Source organism: Lithobates pipiens, unplaced genomic scaffold (genome assembly GCF_037356315.1).
Source record: "Lithobates pipiens isolate NorthernLeopardFrog02 unplaced genomic scaffold, aLitPip1_a1.2 Scaffold_23, whole genome shotgun sequence".
NCBI lineage: Eukaryota > Metazoa > Chordata > Amphibia > Anura > Ranidae > Lithobates > Lithobates pipiens.
The window spans coordinates 33,250,466-33,274,066 of record NW_027507785.1 but is presented as its reverse complement, the minus strand read 5'-3'; the positions used below and the strand labels follow the sequence as shown (position 1 = coordinate 33,274,066).

The window sequence follows — 23,601 nt, the reverse complement described above, 5'->3', positions numbered from 1 at the left end:
ACCAACACATCTTCAAACCGGCCTCTTCTTGCAGGCGCTGTTGGATTGGTACCCGCAAATCCTTCTCTGGGAGTGGGAATTGCTCCTCTGCCAGCGCACGCAAAAGCAGAATGCAGCATTTCTCGAAGCAAGGCCTGGAAGTGCTGCATTCTGACAGCCCTCTGCGACGGCGGTAACATTTCCGCCATTTTGTGTTTGTACCGGGGGTCTAAGTACGTTGCCACCCAGTACTGGTCCTTGACCCTCATGCTTTTTATACGGGGGTCCCTATTAAAACACTGGAGCATGAAGGCCCCCATTTGCACTAAAGTGGAAGCGGTGTGGTGGCCTGGCTCCTGCTCATCATCCAGGATAATGTCGTCCTCTTCATTCTCCTCTCCCCATCCTCGCACAACAGGGATCCCAGAAAGGTTTAAAGCATGCTCTTCTTGCTCCTGCTCATCCGCCCCGGCACCATCCTCCTCTGACTCCTCATCAGACTCCTGTTGTTGACTTGTCTCAGATAGAGTAGCCCCCCCTGGGAATTCATCCAGCATTGCGACTTCCTCATCTTCCCGCTCCTGCTCCTCCACAGCCTGATCAATGACACGACGCAATGCACGCTCCAGAAAGAAGGCATAAGGTACCATGTCACTGATGGCGCCATGGCTGCGACTGACCAGTTTGGTGATCTCCTCAAATGGCCGCAGAAGTCTGCATGTGTCGCGCATGAGCAGCCACTGGCGCGGTGAAAAAAAACCCAGCTCCCCAGAACCGTTTCTTTCGCAGAGTTCATACAGGTAGACGTTAACTGCACGTTTCTGCTGGAGCAGCCTATCAAGCATATAGAAGGTTGAGTTCCATCGCGTCGGGCAATCGCAAATAAGACGTCTGACCGGCAGATGGTGTCGCCGCTGAATGTCAGCAAGGCGAGCCATGGCCGTGTAAGATCTTCTGAAATGGGCCGAGATTTTCCTTGCCTGCCGCAAGATGTCCTGGACCCCAGGGTATTTGACAAGGAATCGCTGCACGACCAAGTTTAAGACGTGTGCCATGCACGGCACGTGCGTGATTTTGCCCTGTTTCAATGCGCTAAGCAGATTGGCACCGTTGTCACACACCACTTTACCAACTGTCAAATTGAGCGGTGTTAGCCACTCATCTGCCTGTGAACGCAAAGCTGAAAGGAGTGCCGGGCCAGTGTGGCTCTTTGCTTCCAGGCACAACAGACGCAGCACGGCATGGCAACGTCTCACCTGGCATGTGGAATAGGTTCTGGGGAGCTTGGGCGGTGCAGTGGAAGAGACGCTAGCAGCGGAAAAGGAGGAGGCAGCTGAGGAGGAGAGGGAGGAGGATGGAGTAGGAGGAGGAGAAGAAGAGTCAGGCCTGCATGCAATCCGTGGCGGTAAAACCAAATCTACACGGGTGCCACGGGTTACATGCTTGACGGCCGTCAGAAGGTTCACCCAGTGGGCAGTAAAACTGATATACCTTCCCTGCCCGTGTTTGCTAGACCACGTGTCTGTGGTCAGATGTATCTTGGCACCGACACTGTGTGCCAGAGATACATTCACTTGCCGCTGAACATGGCCATATAGCTCTGGGATGCCCTTCTCTGAGAAATACTTCCTTCCTGGGACCTTCCATTGTGGTGTTCCAATGGCCACAAATTTGCGAAAGGCCTCCGAGTCCACCAGTTTATATGGCAGTAGTTGGCGGGCTATGAGTTCTGACAAGCCAGCCGCCAACCGTTGGGCAAGAGGGTTATCCGGCGTCATCATTTTTTTACGCTCAAACATTAGGCCCACGGAAGCCTGCCTTTTTGCAGAAAAATGTGAGCTTGGCGTGATGGAAGGTGGAGTGGAGGACAATTGTGAGGAGAGAGGAGAAGGAGAAGTAGAAGACGAGGCTGGACGGTGAGAGCCTGCAGTGTGGCTTTGTGTGTTCCGTTGCTCCCACTGGGCTCGGTGATGGCTGCTCATGTGCCTTCTTAAGGCGGTCGTCCCTAGGTGAGTATTGGGCTTACCGCGACTAACGCGTTGACTGCAAAGATTGCAGATGGCAACGCTATTGTCAGCAGCGGACACGTTAAAAAAAGCCCACACTGCGGAGCCATGTGCCGGTGTCCTGGGAGCGCCAGATGTGACCGTACATGGTCGATGACTCGCTCCTGATACATTTGCAGTCTGCTTTGTCCCTGCTGTGCAATGTAAGTCATTGCTGCTTCTCCTCCCTATCTGCTGGTCCATATCTCCCTCTGAACTCCCCTCCTCTTCCTCTCTTGTGGGCACCCACGTGACATCACTAGACACGTCATCATCAACGTCACCTTCCCCACCGCTATAAGTAGAGTAGGCAGCAACACCGGGGACCAACCTCCTCCTTGGGCTGATCTGGGTACTGGCGTCAGACTGCTGAGTAGCGCTTGTTGCTACCTCCTCTTCCTGATCCAATACCAAGAGTGGCTGCGCATCAGAAATGTCCTCTTGATATGGATCGGAAAATAATTCCAGTGACTCAAGCGGAAGGTATGTGGTGGTGGTGGTGGTGGTCGTGTTGTTGGTGGTAGTGTCTTTGGGGGTGCACATAGCAGAGAGTGAAGAAGAGGGTGCAGATCGAGAGGATGAGGAGGGTGCAGAAGAGTAAGGCTGAGCGAGCCACTCAACCAAGTCTGGTGCATCCTTTAAAGTAATTGAACGCACCTTCTGCAACTTCCCACTTTGGCTCAAGCCTGTTGCTCCTGCCCTACCCCTACCACCCCTGCGGAAGGGCCTGCCTCTTCCTCTGCATGTCATTTTTTAAATGACCCTGTGACAAAACTCTTAGTCCCTATACCGCTGAAGGACTGCTGCAGTATAGGTGAGCGGTCAGCAGTGGTGCACGTCAACCCTATCTATTGTGGACCGATAGCGGTCCTTACAGAACAGCAGACTGTACCGCACTCAAGCCTATGTACCGTAGCACCCTATACCAAGTTACCAGTCCTTATAAGAACTTTTGTGGACCAAGCAGGTTGTGTATTAGTGTTTAGCAGACTGTACGTCAGTCCCTATACCGCTGAAGGACTGCTGCAGTATAGGGCAGCGGTCAGCAGTGGTGCACGTCAACCCTATCTATTGTGGACCGATAGCGGTCCTTACAGAACAGCAGACTGTACCGCACTCAAGCCTATGTACCGTAGCACCCTATACCAAGTTACCAGTCCTTATAAGAACTTTTGTGGACCAAGCAGGTTGTGTATTAGTGTTTAGCAGACTGTACGTCAGTCCCTATACCGCTGAAGGACTGCTGCAGTATAGGGCAGCGGTCAGCAGTGGTGCACGTCAACCCTATCTATTGTGGACCGATAGCGGTCCTTACAGAACAGCAGACTGTACCGCACTCAAGCCTATGTACCGTAGCACCCTATACCAAGTTACCAGTCCTTATAAGAACTTTTGTGGAACAAGCAGGTTGTGTGTTAGTGATTAGCAGACTGTACGTCAGTCCCTATACCGCTGAAGGACTGCTGCAGTATAGGTGAGCGGTCAGCAGTGGTGCACGTCAACCCTATCTATTGTGGACCGATAGCGGTCCTTACAGAACAGCAGACTGTACCGCACTCAAGCCTATGTACCGTAGCACCCTATACCAAGTTACCAGTCCTTATAAGAACTTTTGTGGACCAAGCAGGTTGTGTATTAGTGTTTAGCAGACTGTACGTCAGTCCCTATACCGCTGAAGGACTGCTGCAGTATAGGGCAGCGGTCAGCAGTGGTGCACGTCAACCCTATCTATTGTGGACCGATAGCGGTCCTTACAGAACAGCAGACTGTACCGCACTCAAGCCTATGTACCGTAGCACCCTATACCAAGTTACCAGTCCTTATAAGAACTTTTGTGGACCAAGCAGGTTGTGTATTAGTGTTTAGCAGACTGTACGTCAGTCCCTATACCGCTGAAGGACTGCTGCAGTATAGGGCAGCGGTCAGCAGTGGTGCACGTCAACCCTATCTATTGTGGACCGATAGCGGTCCTTACAGAACAGCAGACTGTACCGCACTCAAGCCTATGTACCGTAGCACCCTATACCAAGTTACCAGTCCTTATAAGAACTTTTGTGGACCAAGCAGGTTGTGTATTAGTGTTTAGCAGACTGTACGTCAGTCCCTATACCGCTGAAGGACTGCTGCAGTATAGGGCAGCGGTCAGCAGTGGTGCACGTCAACCCTATCTATTGTGGACCGATAGCGGTCCTTACAGAACAGCAGACTGTACCGCACTCAAGCCTATGTACCGTAGCACCCTATACCAAGTTACCAGTCCTTATAAGAACTTTTGTGGACCAAGCAGGTTGTGTATTAGTGTTTAGCAGACTGTACGTCAGTCCCTATACCGCTGAAGGACTGCTGCAGTATAGGGCAGCGGTCAGCAGTGGTGCACGTCAACCCTATCTATTGTGGACCGATAGCGGTCCTTACAGAACAGCAGACTGTACCGCACTCAAGCCTATGTACCGTAGCACCCTATACCAAGTTACCAGTCCTTATAAGAACTTTTGTGGAACAAGCAGGTTGTGTGTTAGTGATTAGCAGACTGTACGTCAGTCCCTATACCAATGAAGGACTGCTGCAGTATAGGGCAGCGGTCAGCAGTAGTGCACGGCAACCCTATGTATTGTGGACCGATAGCGGTCCTTACAGAACAGCAGACTGTAACGCACTCAGGCCTATGTACCGTAGCACCCTATACCAAGTTACCAGTCCTTATAAGAACTTTTGTGGACCAAGCAGGTTGTGTGTTAGTGATTAGCAGACTGTACGTCAGTCCCTATACCAATGAAGGACTGCTGCAGTATAGGGCAGCGGTCAGCAGTAGTGCACGGCAACCCTATGTATTGTGGACCGATAGCGGTCCTTACAGAACAGCAGACTGTACTGCACTCAGGCCTATGTACCGTAGCACCCTATACCAAGTTACCAGTCCTTATAAAAACTTTTGTGGACCAAGCAGGTTGTGTGTTAGTGTTTAGCAGACTGTGCGTCAGTCCCTATACCGCTGAAGGACTGCTGCAGTATAGGGCAGCGGTCAGCAGTAGTGCACGGCAACCCTATGTATTGTGGACCGATAGCGGTCCTTACAGAACAGCAGACTGTAACGCACTCAGGCCTATGTACCGTAGCACCCTATACCAAGTTACCAGTCCTTATAAGAACTTTTGTGGACCAAGCAGGTTGTGTGTTAGTGATTAGCAGACTGTACGTCAGTCCCTATACCAATGAAGGACTGCTGCAGTATAGGGCAGCGGTCAGCAGTAGTGCACGGCAACCCTATGTATTGTGGACCGATAGCGGTCCTTACAGAACAGCAGACTGTACTGCACTCAGGCCTATGTACCGTAGCACCCTATACCAAGTTACCAGTCCTTATAAGAACTTTTGTGGACCAAGCAGGTTGTGTGTTAGTGATTAGCAGACTGTACGTCAGTCCCTATACCAATGAAGGACTGCTGCAGTATAGGGCAGCGGTCAGCAGTAGTGCACGGCAACCCTATGTATTGTGGACCGATAGCGGTCCTTACAGAACAGCAGACTGTACTGCACTCAGGCCTATGTACCGTAGCACCCTATACCAAGTTACCAGTCCTTATAAGAACTTTTGTGGACCAAGCAGGTTGTGTATTAGTGTTTAGCAGACTGTGCGTCAGTCCCTATACCGCTGAAGGACTGCTGCAGTATAGGGCAGCGGTCAGCAGTAGTGCACGGCAACCCTATGTATTGTGGACCGATAGCGGTCCTTACAGAACAGCAGACTGTACCGCACCCAAGCCTATGTACCGTAGCACCCTAGACAGACCAAGTTACCAGTCCTGATAAAGAGCTTTGTGGAACAAGTGAGTTGTGAATGATTAGCAGACTGCAGCAGAAGGGCAGCAGTCAAGTATAATATTCTTTCTATATTTGGAAGAAAGAATATTATACGTGTACAAGCCTATTACCGTACCACTGATACCAGTCCTGAAAAGAACCTTTGTGGAACTAATAGTAACAGCAAGTCTTTAAAATTATCCTCACTGCCTGACACACTGCTTCCTGCCTGTCCCTATACAAATTGGCAAAAAAGAGTAGGCTGGAACGATTAGCTGGAACAGCTCTTTTGTGGACCTGATAGTAACAGCTAATGATGATGATGATGATGATGATGAAGAAAGACTAATCTGGCTGAGCTGTCCCTAAAATAGCAGCATACAGCGCTCTGTCCCTTTATCTAAACTGACAAAAGAAACTCAGGCTGCTGACCTAACACCTATACCAGTCCTGAAAAGAACTTTTGTGTACCAAATAGCTAGCGTTTTCTCTGTCCCTACTCCACACAGGATCCTTTCCCTACAGTGACAGAAGAAAGAATGTAAAATGGCCACCGGATCGGGTGTATTTATAGGTTAGGGGGAATGTCCAAGTGTCCATGAGCTGTCATGTCTCAATTGGTTGTCCTGTAACACATGATAAACGTGTCACGAAAGGTTAAAGTTCTTGTATACATTAAACACGTAAGTCCGCCGGGGCGAACGACGGAAAAAGGCGTTCGAACCCGCGGACGGCGAAAGTCGGAAATTCGCCGCGAAACGACCGCCGGGCGAACCGTTCGGCCATCACTACTCATTAATGCAGCCACCCAATGTGTACCTGTTCACTGGAGAAGTGTTAACCCCCCCACAATTGCTGAATGGCTTGGCCGAGTAGAAAAAAACGTCAGACATGTAAAGGCTCATTCACCAAGCTAAAGAAAATCCCAGAAACACCTGGGCTTGCTGGATTCATTATAGAGACTCTATGATGGCTAACAACCCCCAAATAACACCTCCACCCTCAGCAGAGGAAAAACAAGTAGAAGCCAACCAAGACGCATAAGAACTCCATCACTTCTATCACCCTTACCATCGCCCCTTCTACCTGACCATTCAATTACTACTAGGTTAAGTTTTGCAATACATCTATACAAAACTTCACATAACGTACCCTACCAGCAAACCTATAAGGTGAAACACGCTGGTGTGGCCAGCAGAGGTTTAGAAACCATTACCCACACTGGGGAGAAAACCAAATATGTAAAAAGATTTATGCCATTTTTACAGCGTTTTTATAATTTTTTTTTTTACTAGTAATAGCAATAATTTTTAGCGGTATTGCGACATTGCAGTGGACAGATCGGACAATTTTGACAAATTTTTGGGACCATTGACATTTTTAGCGGTATTGCGACATTGCAGTGGACAGATCGGACAATTTTGACAAATTTTTGGGACCATTGACATTTATAGAGCGCTCAGTGCTATAAATATGCACTGATTACTGTTCAATGTCACAGGTAGGGAAGGGGTTAACACTAGGGGGTGATCAAGGGGTTAACTGTGTGTTCCCTCACTGTGTTCTAACTGTGTGGGGATGGGACTAACTAGGAGAGATGACAGATCGCTGTTCCTACTGTCAGATCTGTCTCCTCTGACAGCACAGGGATTTGCGTGTTTACGCACACAAATCCCCTTGTTGGCTCTCGTGCACGCGATCGCACGTGGCCAGCACCGATCACGCTCGGTGGCCACGTGCATCGTGACCCCCGCTGTGCAGTAGGTGCGCGTGGGCAAATCCGTATATATACAGGATTTCACTCAAGAGAGACATTTTGCTGCAGTATATCTGCATGAGTTACAGCGGATCTTCACCCTCAATAGAAAAATCCCTCCTCTCTACTCCTCCTCTGCTAAACAACACCCTCTCTATATTTTGTATGTATTTTTTTGTTTATTTATCTTTTTTTCAATTCAAATGGTCAGTCTTGTGCCCTCCCCCCAAGCATGTAATTTGTCTAGGCCAGGAGTCTCCAAACTTTCTAAACAAAGGGCCAGTTTACTGTCATTCACTGGCCAATGGGAGTAGAAAAGATCCCAATGTCAGGGGAAAAACAATGCTCTGTCTTTGGTGTCAATGAGAGGAATTGTTCCCCATTGCTGGCATCATTGGGTGGAACTGTGCCTTATTTTTGGTTCCATTGGGAGGAATCATGCCCCATTATTGGTGTAATTGAAGGGAACTGTGCCCCATTGTTGGAATCAATGGATAAAATAGTGCCCCAAGGGCTGCATCACAGCAAGTAGGGCCCCAGTTTGGAGACCACTGGTCTAGGCGAATTACTTGCACTGTGCTCCCTGTGCCTCCTGGTATATGCACACCACATATCCCAGGGGGTATTGTCTTCCATTCACAAAGGGGGGAAGGGGGTAGGGCCTAGCGGCGCATCATCGGGAGGCCCGTTTGCTGAACCTGGAAGAGTCGGCAGCCTCTTAATGACACCACGAAGATGTTGGCGGAGGACCTGATCAATGTAAGAAAAGAAGATCTCAGCAGGGCAGCACTGGATCCTACGGGTGGGTGAGTATCTGAACTGTGCAGAGAGGGCAATCTGGTAAGCAAGGGTAAAAAAATAAATTTAAAAACTACATGAAAAAAAAAATAAACACGGGAGGAAGGATAAAAAAAATAAATTGTGTCTGGACCCAACCTAAAGCTAATCCCTACCTTTGTGCTTAGACACAAAAACATTAAAGTGTCTCTAAACCCAAGAACACAAAAGTCAAAAAAAGTCCTAAGACTAGGTGGCTGCGATAGTTTTTTTTTTTTTTTTTTTTTGTGTTTTGTGTTTTTTCTTATATTTTGACCTATGATCCTGCCAGTAATGCATATTCTGTCATATAGTGAAGATAAGGGGAGTATTTGAAAGTTCACATTAAGAACTCGTAACTATAAGTCCAGCACAGCAGAGATCATGGTATCAGTATCCCCACAGTCTTCTGTGTTGACTGATGCTGGGCATCATTAAACCTGGAAGACTGCAGGCATGTTGTGACAAAAAAAAAGTACTGCAGGGAAAAATTTTGATTTGAATATAAGTATTTTAAAATAAGCCGCGTTTTCATTTTTCAAACCTGCTGATAGGGATAGGTTTAATTTGGTAAACATTTGCCAGGAGATGGGCTTCAGACTGATGACTGTTATTAGTGTAGCACCTCCCTAGCCAGGTTACTAACAGTTTGAGACAAATTAAGATTTTGTTCCCATGTAGCCAGTGGAGTGAAATCTGATTGATTATGGCTGTTCTAGGTTCTGCTGGTTGCAGGCTCAACTGCTTTCCCCTGCTTTCTGGTAGGTTTCAGAATTTAGTGGGAGGAAGAGGTGGACATTTACTTGCATATTCATGGGGCTTCAACCAGTCCCTGGCAGGAAGAATGGCCAGTAGGAGGATGAGGTGGGTATAAGTAGGCTACGGTCTGCAACAGCAGGGTCCTTGTCCTGTGGGAGAAGACCCAGCCTGAGGGCTTGTGACCTTCTAGGGGCACATAATTGAAGTTTAGAAGAGGCCATCTGAGTCTCAGCTCCAGTTGGAGCTAGGGGACACAGATTAAAAAATTTTGAGCGTAGTTGCAGACTGTCCACAGGGTATCTTACCTGGAGGCACACAATCGGAAGCTTTTTGGTACTGAAGGAAAGCATGCAAGTACCCAGGACACAGTGAGTGCAAGCCTGAAAAGATCCAAGAGAATGTCCTTGCCAACTTTTGGGAAAGCTGCTTCAAATTTGCTGGCTCAGGTTTTACTTTCACAATGCAGTCCCCTGAGCTGTAGTTCATTAATCACCAGCTTCAAGAGGGTGGCTGCACTCTGAAGAGACAGTACAGTTAAAGAGCATCCTCCAATACCTATTGCACTAATTCCTGGGTATTCCAAGGCTCACCCTGCACCCTACCCAAATTTATTAAGCAATAAATATAAAAAAGACACTTTCTGAATGGTTCTTGTTAGGGAAGACTTTGAGTCTACCATGTGCCTGGCTGTTTGCACCCACTAGGGAATAGAACTCGGGACAAAATAGACAGACCCATTAGGGATCATGTAAAAAGAAAAAAAAATGTAAAGCTCCCATACAAATGTTAATACCCTTAATGTCTTTGAAGGGGGACACATTGCCCATCAGGCTGGGCAGGCCAAGTCAAATACATGTAGAAATCAAAAACGAGCATTCATACTTGTGCTGGAAGCGGGGATTTTATTGATTTGAATGGGATCATTACAAGTTTCGATTTACTAATCAATGTAGAGCCAAGACTTTGCTAAAAGGCAGAAAGCACCTAAACCACTCAATAATCCCACCAATCAGGAACTACGCCTTTCAGCATCACTAAGTAAATGATATTCCACCTTCGATATGGCTGGCTACTAATTCGGATACCCAGTCAATTACAACCTGATATTTGCTTAATGATCACTAAACAGACTGAGGCCGCGTACACACGCGCGGACTGTTTGCCCAACCTTGTTCGTCAAACAGTTTCGGCAAACAGTCCGCTCAAAATTTGCATGAGCGGACTTGCCCACACACGAGCGGACTGTTTCAACGAACTGTTTGCCAAACAGTCCGCTCAACTTTTGAAATGAACGGACTCGCCCACGTAAGGCGGAGGCAAATCCGCCCATTTCGAGCGCGTGTACAGGTAGGCGGGGCCCGCGAAGGAGACGTCGCGGGCTCCGCCGCCTGGAATGGGCTTAAAGGGGAACCCCAACGCCGAAAAAAATCGGCGTGGGGGTTCCCCCAAAGTCCACACCAGACCCTTGTCCGAGCACGCTACCCGGCCGGCCAGGAAAGGGGGGCGAGCGAGCGCGCCCCCCCTCCTGAGCCGTACCAGGCCGCGTGCCCTCAACATGGGGGGGTGCCTTGGGGAAGGGGGGGCCGCGCGGCCCCCCCACCCCAAAGCACCTTGTCCCCATGTTGATGAGGACAAGGGCCTCTTCCCGACAACCCTGGCCGTTGGTTGTCGGGGTCTGCGGGCGGGGGGCTTATGGGAATCCGGGAGCCCCCTTTAAGAAGGGGGCCCCCGGATACCGGCCCCCCACCCTATGTGAATGAGTATGGGGTACAATGTACCCCTACCCATTCACCTGTGAAATAAAGTACAAAAAAAAACACAACACAGGGGAAAAAATATTTTATTGCACAGCTCCGGGGGTCTTCCGTCTTCGGGGGTCTTCTCGCCGGACTCCTCCGCTATGTGTGTGTAGCTCTTTTACTAGCGGAGGAGTCCGGCTTTCTTCCTCCCCGCCGCCGGCCTCTTCTCCCGACTTCGGGGGTCTTGTCCCCCTCTTCGGTTCTTCTGCCGGGCCACCGCGCCTTCTTGTAGCTCTTTTACAGGCGGTGGCCCGGTCTTCTGTCGCCGCTGCCTTCCGTTCTTCTGTCGCCGCCTTCGGTTCTTCTGCCGGGCCACCGCGCCTTCTTGCAGCTCTTTTACAGGCGGTGGCCCGGTCTTCTGTCGCCGCTGTCGTCGCCGCCGCCGCCGCCTTCCGTTCTTGTTCTTCTTCTTGTTCTTCTGCTTCTTCTCCTGGAGATGTTGACTCGACGAGCTCTCCGGCCGGAATGCCAGAGCCGCGCTGTGCGGTCACTTATATAGTGACAATGGGGCGGTGTCACATGGTATATGTCACATGGGTTGGTCACATGGTGACCCCGCCCCCTTACGATGTCATAGTCCCCATGTGACATCAACCCATGTGACCAACCCATGTGACATATACCATGTGACACCGCCCCATTGTCACTATATAAGTGACCGCACAGCGCGGCTCTGGCATTCCGGCCGGAGAGCTCGTCGAGTCAACATCTCCAGGAGAAGAAGCAGAAGAACAAGAAGAAGAACAAGAACGGAAGGCGGCGGCGGCGGCGGCGGCGAGGACAGCGGCGACAGAAGACCGGGCCACCGCCTGTAAAAGAGCTGCAAGAAGGCGCGGTGGCCCGGCAGAAGAACCGAAGGCGGCGACAGAAGAACGGAAGGCAGCGGCGACAGAAGACCGGGCCACCGCCTGTAAAAGAGCTACAAGAAGGCGCGGTGGCCCGGCAGAAGAACCGAAGAGGGGGACAAGACCCCCGAAGTCGGGAGAAGAGGCCGGCGGCGGGGAGGAAGAAAGCCGGACTCCTCCGCTAGTAAAAGAGCTACACACACATAGCGGAGGAGTCCGGCGAGAAGACCCCCGAAGACGGAAGACCCCCGGAGCTGTGCAATAAAATATTTTTTCCTCTGTGTTGTGTTTTTTTTTGTACTTTATTTCACAGGTGAATGGGTAGGGGTACATTGTACCCCATACTCATTCACATAGGGTGGGGGGCCGGTATCCGGGGGCCCCCTTCTTAAAGGGGGCTCCCGGATTCCCATAAGCCCCCCGCCCGCAGACCCCGACAACCAACGGCCAGGGTTGTCGGGAAGAGGCCCTTGTCCTCATCAACATGGGGACAAGGTGCTTTGGGGTGGGGGGGCCGCGCGGCCCCCCCTTCCCCAAGGCACCCCCCATGTTGAGGGCACGCGGCCTGGTACGGCTCAGGAGGGGGGGCGCGCTCGCTCGCCCCCCTTTCCTGGCCGGCCGGGTAGCGTGCTCGGACAAGGGTCTGGTGTGGACTTTGGGGGAACCCCCACGCCGATTTTTTTCGGCGTTGGGGTTCCCCTTTAAGCCCATTCCAGGCGGCGGAGCCCGCGACGTCTCCTTCGCGGGCCCCGCCTACCTGTACACGCGCTCGAAATGGGCGGACTTTCCGAGCGGCAACAGTCCGCTCATTTCGAAAGTACAGCGGACAGGCCCACACACGGGCGGACTGTTCGCTCAAACACAGTTTCAGCGGACAGTTTTTCGGAATTTCCGAAAGACTTTGTCCGTCCAACTGTCCGCTGAAACTGTCCGCTGAAAGCCCACACACGAGCGGACTGTCCGCCCAAACACTGTTCAGCGGACAAGGTTGGGCGAACAGTCCGCCCGTGTGTACGCGGCCTGAGAGTTTTCAAATATAATATAATAGGAATGGCTTGTATGACAACATATTTAGATGTAAATTGTTTGATTATAATATGTGCAAACAATTTATTGCTCTTTTTTCTTTTTTTCTAGATTAACGGGTCGGAAATTGAATATGAATTTGAAGAAATTACATTGGAGCGGGTAGGTCTAATTACATTAGTACATTTTCTTCTATGCACAGTAATTAAAATGTATATAAATATTTGTATGTCTATTTTTTACTGACTAATTCATTTTCTGTTTTTTGGCGTTACCTTTTTTTTGTTTTGTTTTTCTTTAAAAGTTGCTGAGTCATATTTTTCTTGCTAGTTTGAGATTTTTTGGACGGAGTGGAGGGGAATTAGACCAGTTGTAAATTTTTATTGCTGACTTCACCCTCTCTATTTGTCCTGTTTACCATTATCATTGAAAGTGAAAGTAAAAGAAAATCCCAAATTTTGGGTTGTCCCCAGAAATGTTTTAGCCCTTGTACACACGGTCGGAGATTCCGTCGGAATGTTTCCTATCGGACCGTTTTGTCGGATATTCCGACTGTGTGTGGTCTCCACGTTGGAAAAATTGGTCCGTCGGATATTCCGACGGACCAATTTTTCCAACTTGACGGTAAAATTTTCTGACAAAATGCTCCGATGGGACATACTCTGATCATGTGTAGCCTACTCTGACGGACAAGGTGCCACGCATGCTCAGATCAAATTCCTAGACCAAAGCTATTGGCTACTAGCCTGAACGTAGTCCCGTCCTAACGAAATAACGTCATCACGTTATGTACAATCATATTTTCCGACAACTTAGTCCGACCGTGTGTATGCAACATCACTTTCCTGACCTCTTCCGGAATTAATCCGTCGGAATTACTCCGACGGATTTGGTTGTCGGAATCTCCGACCGTGTGTACAAGGGCTTAGAGGGGAAATCGTCCAATGGGGACACTAGTTAAAAAAAAATCTGATAGGGGTAGCATATAACCCTCCCTTGCTCTATCCAAAATGGAAAAAAAATGTGCCTATAGTTCTACTTTAAAAAAAAGAAATCTATAATTTTAAGTTGAGTCAATGGACAACCTGGACAACAATGTGAATAGAGTTGAGTCTAAAACAGGATTTTAAGGTAATTTTTGGTAATTTTTTTTGTTCTGATTTAATACCGGTGACTCCTCCAGGTCATTATTATTGATTTTGGTAGAGCGAGACTTTTTTGAGTGTTTTATATAGCAGTATAAGCATTAAAAATATTTAATGTTGGTTGAAAAAGTTTTGTTCTACTTTAAGATTTCCCCTTACTTTCTGTTATGTCTCCAAGACGGGAAGAGAAGGGAAATCCCTCTACCAGGGCACAGGCCACAAAAAATTAACTGACTGGCTTTAAAACTTCAAGACTTCATCCAATATAAAAAAATAACAAAAAAGGTTTTGCCTAATTATACCCTTTCAAGATAATTGATAATATATAAAGAGCTTATTAGACCTGTAAATAATTGTGATACTAATCTCATCAAGAAAAAATTATTTTCCTAAAAACAGAGTGTGTTTCCTGTTCAGATACCCCAGCCCACACTGTAGGCTTTTTGCTATTGAAATGGGAGATATACATTTTATGAAAAACATATTTGAAGATGTATCTTTAAAAAGTTAGAAAGGATAATGTTGGCACACCAAATTTGCTCATGTGTACTATTTTTGCTATATCATCCAAAGCACAATTATTTTTCTGCCAACACACTTCTTGTCATTCAATAATTCCCATAACACTGTACATGAGGCTCCTATTTTCATAGTAATTGCTCAAAAACTTACCACATGGGAACTTTTTCATTGTTACTACATGAAATTTTCATGGTGGGTTTTGCTGTTGGTCAGGTTAGGCATTAGGGTTTATTTGCTAAAATAGTGGCTGCTGTTCATTAAAAAGTTAGTTAATAAGGTGAAACTGTTTGATTTTGATTACTGAATTGAATTGGAAGGATATAAAAAAAACACTATTTTGATAGCAGATGATTGAGTATTCAAAGTGAACTATCATTCGCCTTGCTAGATGAAAAACCTGTACACCTTACCAAATCAATTCTATTGAGTAGCAGAAGTCTAATGCCTTGTACACACGATCAGACTTTCCGACAACAAAAACGTGATTTGTTTCCGAAGGATGTTGGCTCAAACTTGTCTTGCATACACACGGTCACACAAATGTTGGCCAAAAATTCAGAACATGGGAACGCGATAACGTACAAAACACATACAATGAGCCGAGAAAAAGGAAGTTCAATAGCCAGTGCGGCTCCTTCTGCCTGATTTTGAGCATGCGTGAACTTTTGTGTGACGGACTTTTGTACACACGATCGGAAATTCCGACAACAATTTTTGTTTGTGGAAAATTTGAGAACCTGCTCTCAACTCAAAATTTGTGTGCAGAAATTCCAACAGCAAATGTTTGATGGAGCATACACACGGTCGGACTTTCAGACAACAAGCTCACATCGAACATTTCCCGTCGGAAAGTCCGACCGTGTGAGTTTTTAGTTTACATTTATACCATTGAATAGCTCTTAAATCTTACCTCCAGCCTTCAGTCATGAACAGGGCCCTCTCCTGTACTGAAATTGAAACCAAAGTTGGAGAAAAATGTGGACTTTACGGTGCCAATCATAACACCAGGAAAAAAAGATAAACACGTATTAAAAGCACAACATTTTATTATACATCGTCATGCTAAAAGGTTATATATAAAACAAATTTGATATACAATCGCTAAAAAGAGTGTTTCCCTCTAGTCATGGCTGGCCCAAATATATTTAACAAAAAATAGAAGACACATTGTGATATAATAGTACAATGCCAGAAATGCAAAAGGAGGTTCAATGTTCTCAATGAGTTTTACAGCTTGATTGCTTCCTCAGGAGACCATATGAAAACACATATGAAAACACGTATGAACCATGTGTATAAAAAGTGCAACATCCAATAGGAAAGCACCCAGAGCAGCCCTGGGGGATAAAGGGAAAAGAAGAAGGGGTACAGAGGTTGTGGTGGCACAATGGAGGCTTCTTGTTAAACTGCCTTGGTCACGCACTAAATCCACAGTATGGGAATGGCAATTCTAAACCAAAGACAAGGCCACCTTCCTGAGTAAACTCACCAGGGGAATACCCACACTGAAAATGTGGCCAAAAAGTAAGAAAATGCTGATCCAAAAGCCGAACTGTATTCCCATCGGATACTTCGCAGTTATCTATATAACCATGTCTTCTATTTATGTGGAATATTTGGGCCAGACGTGACTAGTGTTCTGTTGGGGAAACTCGTTTTTTTATGCGATTGTACAGTATATTGCGTTTTTTTATAGATATATAACCCTTTAGCATGATGATATATAATACAATTTTGTGCTTTTAATACGTACTTGTTTATTTTTTAGTTTTTCCTGGTGTTATGATTGGCACCGTAAAGTCCACATTTTACCCCAACTTTGGTTTCACTTTTTGAATTAGGATGTGGTGCCAAAATTTGCAGACTGTGTCCCTATATTTTCTGCTTCCTGTACTGAAATTGCTTACTCTGATTTCACTGCACACTGTGAGCTTTGTCCAAATAGAGCCCGCCTCATTTCCTACCTGGAGGAGCCTTTTCGTCCCCGGCCTAACCGCTCCTTTTTTGGATTCCAGTTCTTTTAAACATGGAGAGTCAGCATCACATGTGGAAGTCTGTAAGCAGGGCCCAAAGCGGCAGGCAGGCATGTACTGGCCATTGGGACTACAGGGAGTTTCCCGGTGGGCCGATGGCTCAGTGGGCCGGTCAGGTGCAGTCCTGGAGCCGCTCCTTTCTGACAGTGAGTGATGGCGATTTCACTCCTGTTAGGAGGAGCAGCTGCCGTCACTTGCTGGAGAAAGCATTAGACTTTCTGCTCCCTCCAGCCTGCAGAGGGAGATAGACAGCTGGCAGACGTTCTATCCTCTCTCCTCTTATCACTTATCACATGACTGGAGAGAGGAACGAGAAGCTGCCTTCAAAACTGTGAGTACAGGTGGGAGGGGGAGGAGAGGGAGGACACTCTGATGTAAGGGGAAGTGCTGATGGAGACACTCAAAATTAAAGTGGGCCGGCCATGATGAAGTCCAGGGCCAAATTTTTGTCCCAGTCCAGCCCTGGCAGCAGGGATGCTTGTGACATCATAATATGTGCATATGGCCATATTAGGTCAATGACATCATTAGCATCTCAAACCCCTTGTAGAGAATCTCCTGCCCACAGCTAACTTTTGGTTTTGACCAAACCCAAGCTTATTCATAGTGTCTATTGAGATAGAAAGTAAATACAAATTTTGGTGTTGCCAGTAGAACAAGTGGTGAGGGTTAATCTTCTAATTGGGGAACCAGTTCCATGGACAACTGCCTAAGAAGAGAATTCTTCTCATTTTGTAGAAATTTCCAGTTGCGTCTTCAAGACTAGGTTTGAAGGGAAATCTCCCCATCAGAACTGCAACCAGGGCCCGTTATCTAAAGGGGTGCTAGGGTGGGCTGTGCCTGCCCAGATTTTAGTTGTACCCCCCCAGGTGTCTGAGGGTGCATCCATTGATCCATGGGCCAGTCTGATGCATACAGTTGATGTAAGGTGACACTCTGAGGACAATCCATGTAGAGAATACTCTGATGGGGAAAATTAATGTAAGGGGGACTCTACTGGGAACATCTGATGTATGGGGCACTCTTTATGGGGACTCCAGGTGTAAGGGAGCACTCTTGATGAGGACACCAGATGTAAGGGGACACAAGATGTAAGGGGGCACTCTTGATGAGGACACCAGATGTAAGGGGAAACACTTGATGGGAACACCTGATGTAAGGGGGAATCTTTGATGGGAACACCTGATGTAAGGGGGCACTCTTGATGGGGGCACCTGATGTAAGGAGGTCGCTTTGATGAGTAGTCATGATGTAAAGGGGGACTCTGATAGCGACATCTGATGTAGGGGGGTGCAGGTTCTGTTTAATAGTGTTTCACTGGTCGAGGCACTGTGTGATAGACTGCAATGACTCACTGTGACACACTGTGGACTTTATGACCCCTGACTTTTTTACCGCACCCCCAGATCAGATAGGCTAGGTCCATCCCTGGCTGCAACAGGAAAAACACTAAACGAAAAAAAAAAAAGTTTGGCTGTATATATAAAGTATAACTTGTGTTTTATCATGTATGGTGCATTAAAGGCTTCCTTTATTTTTATTTGAGATTTTATTTTTATAGCTCACAGCAACATCTGCCAGCCAAGGGATACAAACTCCTAACACATTCATTTGTGGCTCCATTATACAAACATACGAGGAACAGCTTGCTTAAATTTTAGCTATATATTTCTGAAGTCATTTTACAATCAGTGTTAAAGGAATGATTTTCACCTAATTATCTTTCTCAGTAGTGTCTGCCACTGTCGCCTCCCGAATACTAATGGAGATATTAAAATTATTAGTGACTGCGTCGCTTCGGTTTCTTACCATTTCAATGTACGCATTTAATTAGGAATGAATCTTTAAAGCGGTGGACTGTGAAGCTGAAAGTTCTTTTATGACTGCCAATTCCTTGTAATACCGCTGCGGCCAGACTAAATTGCCGTTATTTTGCACTTTAAATAAATTGCTGTATAAATGACAATGGTCCCAAAATAGTGTCAAAAATGTCCGATGTGTCTGTCATAATGTCGCAGTCAAGGATAAAAATCGCAGAACGCCGATAGTACTAATAAAAAAAAAAAATAATAAAAATGCCATAAAACTATCCCCTATTTTGTAGACGCTATAAATTTTGTGCAAACCAATCAATATACACTTATTGCGATTTTTTTTTTTAACCAAAAATATGTAGAAGAATACATATCGGCTTAAACTAAGGAATTTTTTTTTTTAAATATATTTTTGGGGGATATTTATTACTGCAAAAATTGTCGCTCTTTTTTTGTTTATACTGCAAAAAATAAAAATCGCAGAGATGATCAAATACCACCAAAATAAATCTCTATTTGTGGGAAAAAAAGACCCAATTTTGTTTGGATACAATGTCGCACGATCTCACAATTGTCAGTTAAAGCGACGCAGTGTCGAATCTCAAAAAATGGCCTGGTCATTGAGCAGCCAAAACGCAATATCAAAAGCATGAGACTGCAGGCTTGGCTAGCTTAAAACAGGTTTGCTTTCCACCCAGAGACTTGCTACATCAATCACCTTGCAGGTGGAAAGACAGACAGGGAAAATGCATCATAGCCAAAACAAGGATAATGGAACCAGCAGCTATAATGGAGCAGGAGTGCTACAAACTTTTGACAGTATGGCAAAAGGCCTAATGATTTTCACGCCCAGCTAAGTAACACTCATGCCGCGTACACACGATTGAATTGTCCGGTGGAATTGGTCCGGCAAACAATCCGCTGGACTTTATAACAAATGGACTTGGCGACACACGGACGCTCCGAAAGTCCGGCGATTTCGTGTCAAAACTACTTGCTAAGTCTGCCGGACTTTACGATGAAAAAGTCCGCTGGAGCCCACACACGATCCGGCGTACTGTGGTCCAGCGGACCGAGGCCGCTGGACAATTCGATAGTGTGTACGCGGCATTACAGGTCATCTACCCCCCAGCCTGAAAGGAGAAGCAGCTGACTGACCTCTCCTCCTGCCAGCATGCTCCTTATTAGCACATGACAGCACCACAAGTGACTGGCTGCTTGTGCTGCTTCTCTCTTTCCCAGTCTGAGCTCTTCAGTACAGGAGAATATAAAAGTCTGATAGCAGGTCAAATTCAATTATTTGTACTGGTTGTATGTAAAAAATACATTTAAAGAACATGTAAAGCAACTGAAGGCCTGTCATTTCTATTAAAATAACTGACCGATCCACTGCCGTCAATCCGCAAAGTCTGGGAAATTGGCTTGCATTTGACTGAGCCCCGGATTTAAATATCACTATTTATTGTCCACTGTGGTAGTCTACGTAGTGATGAGCAAGCCCAGGTTGTGTGATCTAGATAATATTTTAGAGGTTAGCAAAGGTAGCCTACATATTCTTTCAGTACAGATTTCCTTTAAAGATTTGAAGTATGTCATTGCTGTACTGCTTAATGCCGCGTACACAGGACCGGACTTTTCAACGGACTAGGTCCTACGGAACGAATCCACTGGACAATTCGATCATGTGTTGGCTTCATCGGACCTTTGCTGTCTAAAAATCAGACGGACTTTAGATTTAAAATATGTTTCAAATCTTTCCGGCGATCTTTCCACCACAGTTGTCATAGCTGGGGACCATGAGATAGCTCCAGAATAATTAAAGTTTTACAGCTGGGGACCATGAGGCAGGCTTCTTGGATTTCAGTCTTGTAGCGAGTCAGTCAGGGTCTCTATTCACGAGTTCTAGAGCAGGTTCATCCTCAGACTCAATCCCTTGATAGAAAAATCCAACATCCAGTCCAGAGGTGCTTCAGGGGCAAGCAGCACTCTGAAGCTCACAGATCCATCCCTGTTGAGGAAAAGATCATCTCCTTAAGGCATCAAGCTATTTATCACTTCCTAGACCACTTACTGAAAACATCTGCCCAGGGATTGGCCAGGGCATACTAAATATTCAGGACAGTAATTTGAATTTCCCACCCTAACTCCCAGCCTGGTAAACCATGAGCAGACCAAGGCTAAAGATCACTGCTCCTCCTCCCGCTGGTATGTTGTAGTGCCCAGTTGCTGGTATAGAGCATGCTGGTAGGAGAAGTTAGCAAAGGGATGAGCTCATTAGTCTGCAGCTGCTCCTTCATTGTCCAATCACAGGCTGTGGTTGAGAGATGGCAAAGTTCTAATATATATATATATATATATATATATATATATATATATATATATATATATATATATATATATATATATATATATATATATATATATATATATATATATATATATATATATATATATATATATATATACACACACACACACAATTAAACAATAGTTACACAATATATTTCACTTCAAATTTTTTGATTTCTACTAATGGCTGGGGACATGGTACAGGACAACCGTCACCTGCCACCAAATGCAGCGTGTCCAGTTTGTTCACTGCAATGTCGCAGTCCCGCTATAAGTCGTTGATCGCCGTTATTACTGGCTAGCAGAAAAACAAAAATCCATAAATCTATCCCATAGTTTGTAGATGCTATAACTTTTGCTCAAACCAAGCAATATACACTTGGTGGGATTTTTTTTATTGGGTATGTTTTATAGCAGAAAGTAAAAAATATTGTTTTTTGTTTTTTTTCGAAATTGACCGTCTTTTTTGTTTATAGCACACAAAAAAGAAAAGTCGCAGAGCTGATCAAATACCACCAAAATAAATTTCTATTTGTGGGGAAAAAAAGGACATCCATTTTTCTTGGCTACAGTGTCGCACAAACACGCAATTGTCAGTTAAAGTAATGCAGTGCCTGTAAAAAATGGCCTGGTCGCGAAGGGGGGGGGGGGTAAATCTTTCGGAGCCGAAGTGCTTAACCAGGGTTGTCTCTATAATGGACTGTCTATTACCTTGATATTCTCTATACATCAGGGACTGTCCTTACCAAACAGGAATTAGAACTGATATTCACACTTGGTAGAGGAATGGAAGACAATAAAAGAAGGACAGAGGGGTTTGTTTATAAGACAAGGACTGCTCCCATTAATCAGGGAGATGCCATACACAGTAGTGGGTGAAGGAGAGGTAGGGTTGCCACCTTTTCTGCAAGCCAATCCTGAACATTCTTGTACCCATAAAATATGCTTACAATGCTGAGCCACGTAAGTTATTCTCTCACAGACATGTATAAACCTCAGAACAATAATTAAAAAATAATTTGGCCATTTCTGATTAGTGCTCTGTGTGGCGAATCAACAGATAGCCCGACTCTGTGGGGGCGAGGGGGTAGTAGAGTGTTCCTCCTGCCTGGGACAGTTAGCCACAGTTCAGTGTGAATAAATGTGTCTGGGTTTCATGCAGTCTGAAACTGGGACACGTGGTCCAAAACCCAGACTGTCCCGGTGAATTCTGGACAGGTGGCAACCCTAAGGAGAGGGACTGGTCTCCAGGTCAGGGACTGTCTCTCTACCAGGGACCCTGTGTACAGTGACATGCTGGGTATACAGTGGGTGAGCAGTCCTTCAGCATACAGCCAGCGTTGTCCCATGTCTCAGTGTAGCACACACACAGGCAGTAGACATGTACACAGACACACTGACAGTTGTACATTCCCCCCCCTCCCTCCCAAGCACTCGTTCATGGTTCCTTCCCCTCACAATGATTTATGACTCTTCCAGCGCGGCCACAGAGCATTGGCAGGTTAGGGAGGGGGGAGATGAAGAAAGTGACCGAGAATGACGCACAGGCTCAAGGCTCATCTATCCATCAGACAGCTCTATAGAACTCCCTCTGAGTCTCTGACAATCCAATGTTTTTCTGGCAGTTCTGGTTATGTAGAGGGCAGAGACTGGGGGCTTCCCCAACCTACTAGAATAACGCTTACGCCCCTTTCATACCACCGCGACTTGAAAGTCGTGCGATTTTGCCGCAATTTCAGGGAATGCCTGGGTAAACTTGAGATCTATGGACCTCAGCTCTCATCAAAGTTGGACCAAAGTAGTACAGGGACTACTTTAAAGTTGGTTCGACTTGAAGACGCACAGATATGAATGATACTCATTGGAAATCATGGGGTACGACTTGCCGTGCGACTTTGCAGTCCCAAGTTGCAGGACAAGTCGTACAAGTGTGAAAGGGGCCTTACTTAGGCCCTGTTCGCACCTAGGCGTTTTTTCTTTTCAGGCAGAAAGTTACACGATTTTTGTCACAAATTTTTGCTGCGATTTTGTACAGGTCAAAAGGTCAACAATGCAAAAAGCAGAAAACGCCTGTAATCTGCCAAAAAAGTACTTTTTTGAGCTTCAGGGGATTTGAATCAGGTGACAAAACACTCAGATGGGAAAAGGGATTTGTCTTGTTGGGCGTTTTTAGTGATGAGGCTTACAGAAGAAAAACGCCCAAAAATGCCTAGGTGTGAACAGAGCCTTACTGTGTGATCAGGATATCGCTGGTGCCAGCTGCTCCATACTGTGAAGGGTCAGGTGCCCATTAGAGATCGGAAAAAGTGGCAATACAGCGCTGTCTATTAAATTCTACCAATAGAAAAAAAATTAAATAAAACTTGACTGAAGAAATATTGCTCCAAACAATATAAGCACTAAAATACTAAAAGAGTGGAGCGTGAATAAAGTAATAGCTGCAACTCAATGAGAGATACACACAACAATACCGTAAACTAAAAAGAAAAGCTGCGCTACAATATCTGAAGAACCATATAGCATTAACCCATATAGTGTAAAAATAAATAAATAATAGTGCAAAAACTGTTAAAATATAAGTTATATCAAAAACAAATAATAATTATTGTATATCAAAAAATGTCCAAATGTCACTAAAAATCACACTCTGTAAATGAGGGGTTAATTAGTCCACTCTTCAAATCCAACAGTGTTTCTTAGGACCTCCAAAGTGATGTTACACACAACACCCAAGAAGAAGTGCCATAATAAAGTAAAGGGATCCTCCACCAATAAAAATGCTGCTCCCTTTTGCGAGATCTAATATTGCCTGTGGCTTATCCCCTAGCCAGGATCTCTGTGTCAGAATGGCAAGCACCGTTTTATCCACTGCTCCGTTTGTAATAGCAATAGATATTCTCCACTGCACACAC

General features: G+C 46.0%; 1 protein-coding gene across 1 annotated transcript in view; it reads left to right on the top strand.

Annotated features, from left to right (window-relative positions):
• LOC143927370 (disks large homolog 2) overlaps window positions 1–23,601 on the top strand; it is a 1,494,912-nt gene that overhangs the window by 624,423 nt on the left and 846,888 nt on the right. The window contains exon 4 of the mRNA XM_077451406.1: window positions 12,938–12,988. Within this exon, the coding sequence (XP_077307532.1) occupies window positions 12,938–12,988 (51 nt within the window). The remainder of the gene's footprint in view (window positions 1–12,937; window positions 12,989–23,601) is intronic.